The 12,270-nt window shown below is 37.2% G+C and overlaps 1 protein-coding gene across 4 annotated transcripts in view; it reads right to left on the reverse strand.

Moving 5' to 3' along the window:
- Positions 1–4,057: 4,057 nt before the first annotated feature.
- The window catches only part of CDK13 (cyclin dependent kinase 13), a 146,665-nt gene continuing 138,452 nt past the window's right edge, over positions 4,058–12,270 (reverse strand). For 2 of the 4 annotated variants that reach the window (XM_003808700.7, XM_034963997.3), the window contains 2 exons: positions 7,959–8,231; positions 4,058–7,062 (listed from right to left, as the gene is read on the reverse strand). In XM_003808700.7, the coding sequence (XP_003808748.1) occupies positions 6,212–7,062; positions 7,959–8,231 (1,124 nt within the window). In that variant the 3' untranslated portion in view covers positions 4,058–6,211. Of the gene's footprint in view, positions 7,063–7,958; positions 8,412–12,270 lie in introns of all 4 variants that reach the window. The other 2 variants (XM_003808701.7, XM_034963996.3) reach the window with 1 other exon arrangement.

Raw genomic sequence — 12,270 nt, forward strand, 5'->3', positions numbered from 1 at the left:
TACTTGAGAAAATAATCTAAATGATTCTGAAAGTCACATGGAAAAATAAACAGGAATAGAAAACTCTGAAAAGGGGAGAATTAAATTAAAGTTCTGCCTGACAAATTTTATGTGCTACACATTTTCTAGGAATTGAAAATAAAATGATTTTTAAAACACACACATAATGTCAGATGCCTAGTTTATAATGATACAAGTGTAGGACTTGTAAACAGAAGATAAAGATTAAAAAAAAAGTGTAAAGTTGGATCCATATCTCAAAACAAACATCTATAAAATATAGAATGGTTTAGAATTAAATGTATACTAAAATATGTGTAAATATTTAAATAACTTTGGAGTAGGAAAGCTTTTCTAAAAGCTTTTCTAAAGAGAAACAAGGAAAAGATTAACAGACTTAACTACATATTAAAATTTTCCCATAACAAATATATATATAACAAATATATACAATATACATACATAATATACATATTTACAATATATACATACATATATACAATATATAATATGTACATATACATACTATATATGTATACATGTATGCATTATACTATATATATACGTAATATTAGGATCAACTGTTAAAGTTTTCAAACATCTGAATAGTTAATAAAAGACCTGGCTAACATGAAGTGTTGGACTTCACTAGTAATCCAAGAAATATGAATTAAAACAAGATGATTTATCACCTGTCTAACTAACAAAGATCTCTAACTTTTAAGTACCCAACATGGCTAAATGAAAAGGTTAAGGAACAGGAATGGGAAACTGGTAAACTTTTCCCTAGAGCGATTTGGATCTAGCAAACATTTTAAAAGTGCATTCTTTATACCAGCAACTCCAAGGAAATTGATTTATGTTTGTGTGTATGTATGTATTTTTGTGGATTTTCATCACATTATTTGTAACAGAAAAGTCCAAAATATTGTGTCCAGCAATGAGAAATTGTGAAAGTATGGTTCCTCTATAAAGCAATAATTTACAACCATTAAAAAGAGGGTGGGCTGGGCGCAGTGGCTCATGTCTGTAATCCCAGCATTTTGGGAAGCCAAGGTAGGAGGATTGCTTGAGGTCAGGAGTTCAAGACCAGCCCGGACAACACAGGGAGACTCCATCTCTACAAAAAATTTAAAAAATTAGCCAGGCATGGTGGTGCATACTTGTATTCCCAGCTACTTGGAAGGCTGAGGCAGGAGGATCACTCGAGCCTAGGAGTTCAAGGCTGCAGTGAGCCATGATGTCGACATTGCATTCCAGACTGGGGGAAAGAGGATAGAATTTAACTGACTGATACCAAGAGATGTTCACAACATATTATTAAATGAAAAAATTCAAATTACAAAGCTATGGGCAGTATGATCCCATTGTTTTAAGAAAAAAAAACCAAGATATGCATTCAAATACATCCATCAAAGGCAAAATATTATGTTGTTATCTGGGGGTGTTCTTCTCTGTGTTCCTATTTCCAAATATGTACTAATTATAAAAAGAAAAAAAAAGATTCCACATCTTAACCTTTGTCAAAAAAACGGCACAGTGGATTACAAGTGGTCATCTTTATCAGATAAGATTACTTCAAAAAGTCTGTTCTGGATAGAAGCAAAAAGCAAACAAGGCTGAAAAATGGCCTGGGAGTGTTATGGCAATTTATTTACAGACTATTGAATACAGCCTTAAAAAAATGGTAAAAAACAAATGGCTTATATTAATACATTAGATGTTAACAGTTACAAGACTTTTAAACGTTCTTGCAAGAGAGTACAACACTTTTAAACAAATTAACTGGGAAAAAACTTAGAAGAGTGATTCTGTATTCACTATAGAGCCTCATTTGAATACAATTAGAAAATTCATTTTTAATTGCACATTTGACAGGCTGAAATGAGTTAAGACCTGCAGACTCTGTTAGTCCATAAAATTAAAAGGATAAGTTCTTCCCTTTACAATAAAAATTTTCTATTTTCCCTGTCTTCAAATGGATCCCATGACAGCTTATTATTAATAGCTTTTATTTTTAAGTAGAAACATTTAAGAAATTATCTGGAGAAGCCTTTGGTAAATGGCAAACTATTGCTCCCCTTAAAAAACCACTTGAAATTACAAAACCCTGAAAGTATTTTTTTTTAAAGTTCCAAATCAATAGGTTTTATTGCATAAAACCTTGAAAGAACTTAAAAGCAAATTATGTTTGCAAGCCTACTGATAACCAATCTTCTTTCAACAAATGAAAAATATATACAGGACTTGCCTTTTCAAAGATTATCCATATATGAAACAAACAGCCCCTTCAGGCTCCTAGATTTTGAAGATGTTTTTATTTTTCTATTTTTTCTAAATAAAAATTGTTTTTTAAGCAGACTTTTTAAAGCCACTTGTGTTAAACCATTGGTCCAATAGTCTGATTATTTTACCGTATCACTGGTCAAGTTATTTTGAAGCAATTTCCCTATTAAAAAGTTAAGTATTTACTGCAGAATTTAGGTATAGCTTAGAGGAACAAGCACAGGCAATCCAGTTGCCAAAGTTTCTGGCAATCCCTCTTTCTAAGCCTTATTTTTCTTAGTTGTAAAGTAAGAAGACCGACTGGATAATTTTAGGTTACTGGGACATCTCGTTCAGACTTTTAAAATATCAAAAGGCAGACTGGGCCAAAAAAAAAAAATTGAAAGGATATTATATCCCAGGGAATTAGCTATCTATATTCAAAACATGTATTTCAGCTTTGTTTTTTTTACCTATGTCCTACAGGAAGGATTCACCTTTTTGGAAAAGAAAGCAAGTCCCCTTCCCCTAAAAAAAGAAAAAATTAAAATAAAAAAGGAAAACAAAAAGCCCTAGGATGAAAAATCATCCCAAATTGGATTAAGCTCAAAGAGCAAAACCTTAACTCAGAAGTACCAGATTTTAAGCATTTATGTATTCACTTTTCATTTTTCTCAAGAAGTCTTGATATTTCTTACAAATAGGCCATTGCAAACTGACCAGATTCAACTTAAAATTTTATCACTTTTAAGTGATATCAAACAGCTATTCCAGTTGTTTGATTTCTCTCCATAACCATCTCTATCCAAATTTCAATTTAAAATTTCAAAAAGATACTCAAATTTTCATGCCCTACATTCACTTAAGTGCAATTTAGATACAGCTGAGGGTAGCAAATACCACTAACTTCTCCAGACATTTGAAAAATCTTGCTCACTGTCAGCACACTGAAAGTATGATTTAACACTGTTGATGGTTATTGATGTACCCCAAGGACTAGATTAGTACCTGGCATGTTGTAGGCACTGACTATGTATTTGCTGACAGAATAAAGCTCTGAATCACAGCTAGAATTATTACCTTATTTCACATGCCACAAATGACAACTCCTTAAAATTGGCATTTTAAGGTTTCACAAATGACTTGCAACTCTCCAACAAATAATGAAGACATAGGAAACATACTGAGTTGCATGCAGAAAAACCTGCTGTGTCAGTAAATACAAAAGGGAATTTCACGTGGGAGAAGATAAATACTTTCTTCTTTTGGCAGGTCAAATCTTTTATATTTTTGTCTTCTTAACTTGCAGTCTGACTTACCTGCTTTTTTCCAAAAAATTTAAGCAATATTTTGTGTTCTTTAGATTTCACTCAAATTTTCAGCGATGACTGCTGTTATAACCTACAGAACTAGTGATTTCCCAACTTTGTTCTATTAATCCAAATTCACTGAATTAAAATATTAAATGCTATGAAGGGAAGCATTAAAATTTTTTACTATCATATTTCATCAATTATAAGACAGATATTTTCATATAATATGTCTGAATCTGGGATGCAGCTTACAATTGATGACGTCTTAGCATTGTATTGTGGCTTAATTGGCAACATTTTTTCTTCTAAGTGACATATAAAAGACTAGCATGTCTCACAGTAATGCTGTGTAAGGATAATATTAGAAGTTCTAGTTCAAATTTTCAATTTCAAAGCAACAATTTCCCTGTCTTCCCAGCCACTCTCCCAACATAAATATGTAACTGAAATGTTTGATTAGAAAAACTATCCAAACACAGTTCAATTTTATATAAAATATTTAATTTTTAAAACACAGGCTATTCATGTCACATAAATATCTTCAACTGTAGGTTAGCTGCTTATGGTCAGCAGAATTATCAAGTGTGACTATTAAGAATAACTTAGATACTGTCACTTATAGGAAAGTCTAAAGCTCTAAGACTCACCATATTAAAATTTCAGATACTTGAATACTGTTGCTATTTTGCTAATTTCAAAATATTTCTTCATTTCCTGCAATGTAGTTTATAAGTTGTTAGTAATCAATATTCAAATAAAAGCAAAATATTTTTTCTTCCATTCATTTCTTTCTCCCAACAAAGAGTCCATCAAAAAATAAAATGGTCAACTGATATCAACTTATTTTATAGTAGTAAAATGGTAAATTATCCTCTTTAAAATAATTTTACTCTTATCAAACTACAGGGCTTCCCACATACTGTTTTGAAATGAAGGTTCATAAGTTAGAGGGCACAGGGTTAACTGGCTTTAGAACTGGAGCAATATACATTCTGTAACAGTTGTTCCAATTTAAGATTCCGATAAAAAAAAATAAGTTACCAGAACAGTTGATGAACAAAATGATTAATTGGCACAACTCTAACTTCCAGTCAGTTTTTCCATTTAGTGATAATGGAAACACTGGTTATTTACCTTTGGTTCCTTTCTAGAATTATTATAATTGTGTGTGTATGTGTGAGAGTGTGCACACAGTGAGACCTGACACCATTATAGTTTAAATAAGGACTACTCCATTCTTTGATGCTCTTCATTAAAAAAAAATGTTAAAATGAACTAAAGTTGTTGCTCTAAGTCTGGCAGAAGTCATAATCAACTTTACAGAAGGTGACAGGAAGGAAGATAAAAGTTCTCTCTCATTGCCTTTTCTTTTTGCTTCAATAAATTCAATCTAGGCAATGTTTCTAGTTAACAAGTGAATAGAATTGACTTTCTTAAAAGGGCAATTGCATAACTTAAAATACGGTATTTGCCACCCCTCCCCCATGAACTTTAACACATTTAGGCAAGTTCTGTTATTAACTCTTGCTTCTATACCATGGCCCTCCAATTATTCATGGCAAATGGAAACAGGGATAATATGGCAGCCTGAAAGAAAATGGTACTCTAAAATTCTCCTGGAGCTATTACTTTCAACCATTTAAATGACAAAACTTTTTAGAACTTCTCAAACAATACGTACTGATTGCAGTTCTACTCCCTTTCTTTGGTCTCACTCCCCTATCAAGAGAAGGTGGTAGTGAAAGGCAACACAGCCCAAAGACAGGCAGAAAAGGAGAAAGTGTGACAAGCAGAGGGAATGGACCTAACAGGAACTGAACAGGCAGCCCCTGAAACTTCAGAGTTTCTTGCCTTTTTAATGCATTGATTCCCTTTAAAAGACAAATGGGGGTAAAAGTTAACTATTTTTTTCAGACCTTAAGCTTACCTGTTAAGGCACTTACTTTCCCTCCCCACCCCACCCATAGTTTTCATATAAAACCCACTATTTCATTTAAATGCATTTTGCTAGGCTATGATAATCTGCAAAACAAAACAAAAATAACGTTGACCATTTTTTTTTTATAAAACTGTTGCATCAAGAGAAAGGTTGTGTTTTATTTTCTGAAATGAGCACAAAGTACACCTTTCACAATAACACTGAAAGCAGGTGCAAAGACTGACAGTGACCTTTGACTAAAGGTAGCTTTGTAAAAAGAAAAATACCAAATAAATCAGTGCCCTTTCTGATTGTTGTAAAACTGGAGGTGGGGAGGGGCTGTTTGTTACATAAAAGTTGGTCCAAACTTACAAAAAAAGCACAAATGTGCATAGTTCAGAAGATCTGCAAGAGGGCCATAAAAGGCTTATGTCCCTAAAATTAGCATCCACTTAAAACTGCAAGAATACAAAATAAAATTGTTAACTAGAATTTGTGAAGATGTACAATCGATAGATCTAGTTTTTAGAACAGCATGAATTTAAGCAAAGGTTTTTTTTGTCTTTTTTAAACTATTGTATGCAAGACCCTTCTCCACATAAAAATAAAGCTGTTGTTGAATTATTATTATTCAAGTCTCTTGGATTGCTGCCTTAAATTGCAGCTAGAAAAGTCTTTCCAGATAAAAATGATGTGCCTGAGGAAAAACAGATACTCAGTATGGTAACCCTCTGCCTCTGCCTCTGCCAGTTGATGTGCTAATATGTCCCCTGTATCCTTGTGAATATCCAGGTCCTTGGGCAGGAGAAGTCCAGGTCTGTCCATGCATGAGGCTGGGGCCACTCGGATTTTCCTGTAAGTTACCACCATAGTTATAGTTGTGCATCTTTGCTGGCAAAGGATGAGTACTCTCTGGCCCCGTGGAAGGGTCACTGCTGTTTGCCAGGACTGCAATAGGACCATGGCTATATTCAAATCTATGGTCCTTGTCTCCACTAAACAACATGGGACCAGCATTGAGGTAAATGTCTCCATATCCAGCTACTGAACTGGGAAATGACTCAGAAAAGGCAGAAGGCTGAGGTGGACCACCAGAATGAGATGAAGCAGTACTGTAGTTATCCAAAGACTGAATATCTGAATTTCCAATGAAACTACGTCGTTCTAGTGGTGGAGCAGAACTGCTTCCTAGACCATCATTGCTAACATAAGGAGCAGAAGAGAAAGAAGAGGATCCAAAGTTGTCCTTGTAGTCTGAAGTGGACACGTAAGTGTCTCCTGCTTGATAATCAATCCCACCTTCTCTTTTGGGGTCATCCTGGGGCTGATGCTGAGCAAGCAGCTGTAACAGGGCTGCCTTCACTCCGGCATGAGGGTCAGTTAATGAAGAACTGGTGGTGGGTACATGCTGGTTTTCTGTCCGGTAATCTAGATCTTCCTCAGTGACTGGTGGTGGTTCAGGAGGCTCGGGAGGTCGTTGGTCAGGAGGCAGAATTCGAGGCCGGTCTGGTTCTGGCGTTAGCTCCAAGATCCTCATATCTTGATGCTGGATGAGGTCATCTTGTCCTAGGTGAAACAGAGCAAAAACAAGGTCAAAAGTTACCATGGAAAACTAAATATTCAAAATACTCAGTGTTTCCTGTAGGTAGTTCTAAAGATGATTAGAAGTTCCATCTCTGGCAAAATGTTAAATGAAAAAAGCAAAAAGTTTACAAGTACTATGGTAACTGGTAAATTTTACTGTATATGGCTTCTCTTTAAAAAAAAAAAAAAAATTTTTTTTTTTTTTTTTTTGTGACACGGTCTCACTCTGTCACCCAGACTGGAGTGCAGTGGAGTGATCACAGCTCACTGCAGCCTTGACCTCCTGGGCTCAAGTGATCCACCCACCTCAGCCTTCCAAGTAGCTGGAATCACAGGCATGTGCTACCATGCCCAGTTAATTAAAAAAAATTGTTTTAGAGACAGGGTCTCACTATGTTGCACAGATAGGTACTGAATTCCTGGGTTCAGGCAATCTTCCCATTTCAGCTTCTCAAAGTGCTGGGATTACAGGTGTGAGCCACTGCACCCAGCCGTAATTGGCTTTTTAAAGCTAATTACGGCTAGGTGCAGAATTCACGTATACTTCATTGCTTGAGGAACAAAAGCTACTGTGTACATAAATTATGCCTTAGTCAAGCATCCTTTCGTATTTGGAGTTAAATATTATTTCTTAACCATAGGTTTACCTTAGAAATATCTTTATCATTCATAATGAGTTCTATCTCACATGGATAATTTGTTAAAGAATCCATTCCTGGAAGTAAACAGACTGAAAAACCAACCTATTGCCAGTTACCTGAGATTCTTCAGGACATCTTTTGGCAATGTCACTGAACTATACACATTATATATAGTCAGCAACACTGAGTAGACAATGTAATGCAGCTGTGTTAGTGGTCTGGTATCTGCACACTTACCCGACACCGGAGTGCTAGGTTCTGGAGGTGGCCTGAGTTGTAATGACACTTCATGTCCCGATCCATTTTCCCTCTCTTCTAGTAGCACATCTTTCTGCTTTGACTGCTGAGCCTTTATTAACTGAGTCAACAGAACTGCAAATGCACTCTGCACAGCCGCCTGGGCAGCATCAGTCTCCACTTTAGGCTGGATGGTCTGAGAAGAAGGCTGAATTCCTCCCAACGGTTTCGAAGACTCCTGTTGTGGTGTTGATGGATCTGTCTGTTTTTCACCTGTTGCCAAAATTCCAGCAGGAAGGTTTATTTTATTTAGCTGCTGTTGAGTCTCAGAGTTTACCTTAATGTTCAACACTTGGACAAAATCAGCCATATTAACACTTGTTTTAGATTGTAGTAGGTTTAGTAGAATTGCCAATTCACTGTGGTTTAAGTGCTGTCCAGGGCCTGTTTTTACTAAAGACAAAATTATATTAATTAGAACTGTCATAATTCACAGCTCCTCCCACTCCCACACCAAAATGGCTCTGTATTACCATATGAAAATATATATTTGAGGAAGAGTATTTAAGAAATACTGTAAAAAGAGAACCTCAAGTCTAGTTAAATATCATGTACATTTAAAATGTACCTGTACATAAAAAGAACTGCAGTCAATTTTGAATAAATCTTTAGGGGTAAATACTTCAAAAGGAAAATCAAGACCACTACTAAAACCTCATGTTACGGATTTAACCAGGAAACAGCACATTGTGAATGGGAAATGAATAATGATAATGATGACAGCTAAGGGAGTGTCACATACCTTCTAAGCATTTAATATCCTTTATTCCTTACAACCACCTTAGAAGGCAGACTCTATTATTAGCCTCCTCTTACTGAGAAGAAGAAACTGACACCGAAAGAGACCAAGCAACTTGCCCAAGGGCAAATATTCTGTAAGTGGCAGAGGTGAGATCTGAATCTGATATTCTGATTCCACAATCTGAGCTCTTAACTACACCGTACTTTCTCTAAAATAAAGTTTATTATGCAAAATCTAAGGTTATCTTTGCACTATATTGAAATCATGACATTTTTCAGATTCTGATAAAATGCCTGCGTCTTCAAATTACCTTTTTTTTTTTTGTAACTTTGGGTAAGTTAGGAATGCCTACAGAAATATGCTTATTATTAATATATGCATATGATAGTATTAACTCATCACCAGTAATAAGGATTCAGTTGTTTTTCCAACTTTCAGTTTAGACTTGGGATAATTTACACAGGTCCTCCCTCCCGCAAGCTTATCTGAATCACATATAACGACAAGGCTCAAATGCATATAATACCATATATGGTAACTATAAGACTGCAATGATAAGCAATTCCCATAATCACAGATGACAGATTGATAGAAGAGGAACTCTAAGATGATGAAAAACTGGTGTTTAATGCTTTTATATTCTCTTTATATATTTTGAGATACTTCTGCAAGTTCTTCTTATGATCCGTGAGCATGCTTGTTTGCTACAAATCAAGTCATTTTTCCTTATTTTCATTTCCCTATTACCACAGGTAGTCTCTCCATGTGAATTCAGGATGTGGTCTTTAATTGAGGTGCCTCTTTTGCTGAAGGGGCGTTTTCTTATTTCAGCATACTTACTGATGACGGAGAAGAAAATGACTCAGAGGATTCATCCTTTTTTCAAAAAACCAGAATTCTCCTTTTTTTTTTTTTTGAGACAGAGTCTTGCTCTGTTCCCCAGGCTGGAGTGCAGTGGCATGATATGTAATCTCTGCCTCCCATGTTCAAGCAATTTTCCTGCCCCAGCCCCCACTAGGAGCTGGGATTACAGGCGCGCGCCACCATGCCTGGCTAATTGTTTTATTTATTTTTTTTTTTTGAGACGGAGTCTCGCCCTGTGGCCCAGGCTGGAATGCAGTGGCACAATCTCGGCTCACTGCAAGCTCCGCCTTCTGGGTTCATGCCATTCTCCTGCCTCAGCCTCCCGAGTAGCTGGGACTACAGGCGCCTGCCACCACCACGCCCAGCTAATTTTTTGTATTTTTAGTAGAGATGGGATTTCACCGTGTTAGCCAGGATGGTCTCGATCTCCTGACCTCATGATCCGCCCGCCTCAGCCTCCCAAAGTGCTGGGATTACAGGCGTGAGCCACCATGCCCGGCCAGTTGTTTTATTTTTAGTAGAGACAGGGTTTTGCCATGTTGGCCAGGCTGGTCTCGAACTCCTGACCTCAGGTGATCCACCCACCTTGGCCTCCCAAAGTGCTTGGATTACAGGCATGAGCCACCATGCCCAGCCTGGAATTCTCACTTCTTAATCATAATACTGATTTTTCTCTTTTCTGTTTTGATTTTTTAAGACAGGGTCTCACTTTATCATCCAGGCCACAGTGCCAGTGGCACAATCTCAGCTCACTGCAGTCTCGACCTCCTAGGCTCAAGCAATCTTTCCTGCTTCAGCCCCGCAAGTAACTGGGAATATAGGCCAGGCTAATTTTTGTATTTTTTGTAGAGACAGGGTTTTGCCATGTTACCTAGGCTGGTCTCGAAATCCCAAACATAAGCAACCAGCCCGCCCCGGCCTCCCAGAGTGCTGGGATTACGGGCATGAGCCACCACACCCAGCTATTTATAGATAACTCAAGGTCAGGAGTTCGAGACCAGCCTGGCCAACATGGCAAAACCTCATCTCTATTAAAAATACAAAAATTAGCTAAGCGTGATGGCACATGCCTGTAATCCCAGTTACTCTGGAGTCTGAGGCAGGAGAATCACTTGAACCTGGGAGGCGGAGATTGCAGTGAGCTGAGATCGTGTCACTGTACTCCAGCCTGGGTGACAGAGACTGTCTCAAAAAAAAAATTAAAGTTAAAAAAGGAAAATAAAAAATAAAACTCTCCACCATTAAAACAGGGTTGTAAAGTAAGTTAGAGCAAATTAACAACAAAATGAGCCCAGAAAGGGCAAATCATTTTTTACCAGCTAAAATGAGTAAACTACTATGTTTGGTAGAGTTTAAGACATCAGTTCCATGAAGAGGACCAGAAATAAAGACCTGAGAGTCTTGCCAAATATGACAACTGTTGCCTGGGAAAACCGATCACCATCCAAAATTTCTGTTATTGCCATTTCACATCCTTTTGTTAGCAGGACAAATATTTTAATGTATAAGGGGAACTCACTATTTCAAGAAAGAATACTTTTAAACAACAAATAACAACTGCTTTTGGTATTCATTGAATGAGTACTTTAAGTATGCAGTTGAACCAAGGTCAAGTAGAAGCTTGTAGACTACATCGGCAAGCATTAATGGTTATCTTCCTAAAGCTTTCTCAGTTAATCTATATTTATCTTCAACCACCAAAAGTTCAGTCTGATCCACACATCTGTTTTAATCAACTAACTCATCAATCGACATATACTCATCTCTTAAGAAGTGCTAGTCTATTTTTTCATGTTTAATAAGCCACCACCTACACACACACACACACATACTCTCTCTCTCTCTCTCTATTTTATATCAGTCTCTGTTTTCATAAAACTTAAACTAAAGATGGTGTTAAATTAAAGATGGGTGTTTCTGGATGCTTTAGGCAAAAGGAGGGAGTGGAAGTCCTTAAATGATTTTAACACTCTTGACAACATTGAAGAGGCAGACTTTGCATCAAAAAGCTTACTCTATGACAGACTGAGTCAGAGGAAGAAATTTAAGTTTCCCTAAAATAACTAGATATAAGATATCCTTTTTTTTTTTTGAGACAGTCTCGCTCTGTCACCCAGGCTGGAGTGCAGTGGCGCAATCTTGGCTCACTGCAACATCTGCCTCCTGGGTTCAAGCAATTATCGTGCCTGAGCCTCCTGAGTAGCTGGGATTACAGGTGTGTGCCACCATGCCCAGCTAATTTTTTTTTTTTGTATTTTTAGTAGAGACAGAGTTTCAGGAAGTTGTCCGGGCTGGTCTCGAACTCATGGGCTCAAGTGGTCTGCCCATCGTGGCCTCCCAAAGAGCTGGGATTACAGACGTGAGCCACCATGCCTGGCCTTCCCTTCTCATATTTTAAGTTATTTTGGGCACAAATATCGGATTCACTCACACACACACACACACACATATATTTTGAGATGGAGTCTCCCTCCTGTCGCACAGGCTGGAGTGCAGTGGCGCAATCTCGGCTCACTGCAACCTCCACCTCCCCGGTTCAAGCGATTCTTCTTCCTCAGCATCCGAGTAGCTGGGATTACAGGTGTGTGCCACCACGCCCAGCTAATTTTTGTATTTTTAGTAGAGACGGGGTTTCGCGATGTTGGC

This window comes from Pan paniscus, chromosome 6, assembly GCF_029289425.2.
Source record: "Pan paniscus chromosome 6, NHGRI_mPanPan1-v2.0_pri, whole genome shotgun sequence".
Classification (NCBI taxonomy): Eukaryota; Metazoa; Chordata; class Mammalia; order Primates; family Hominidae; genus Pan; species Pan paniscus.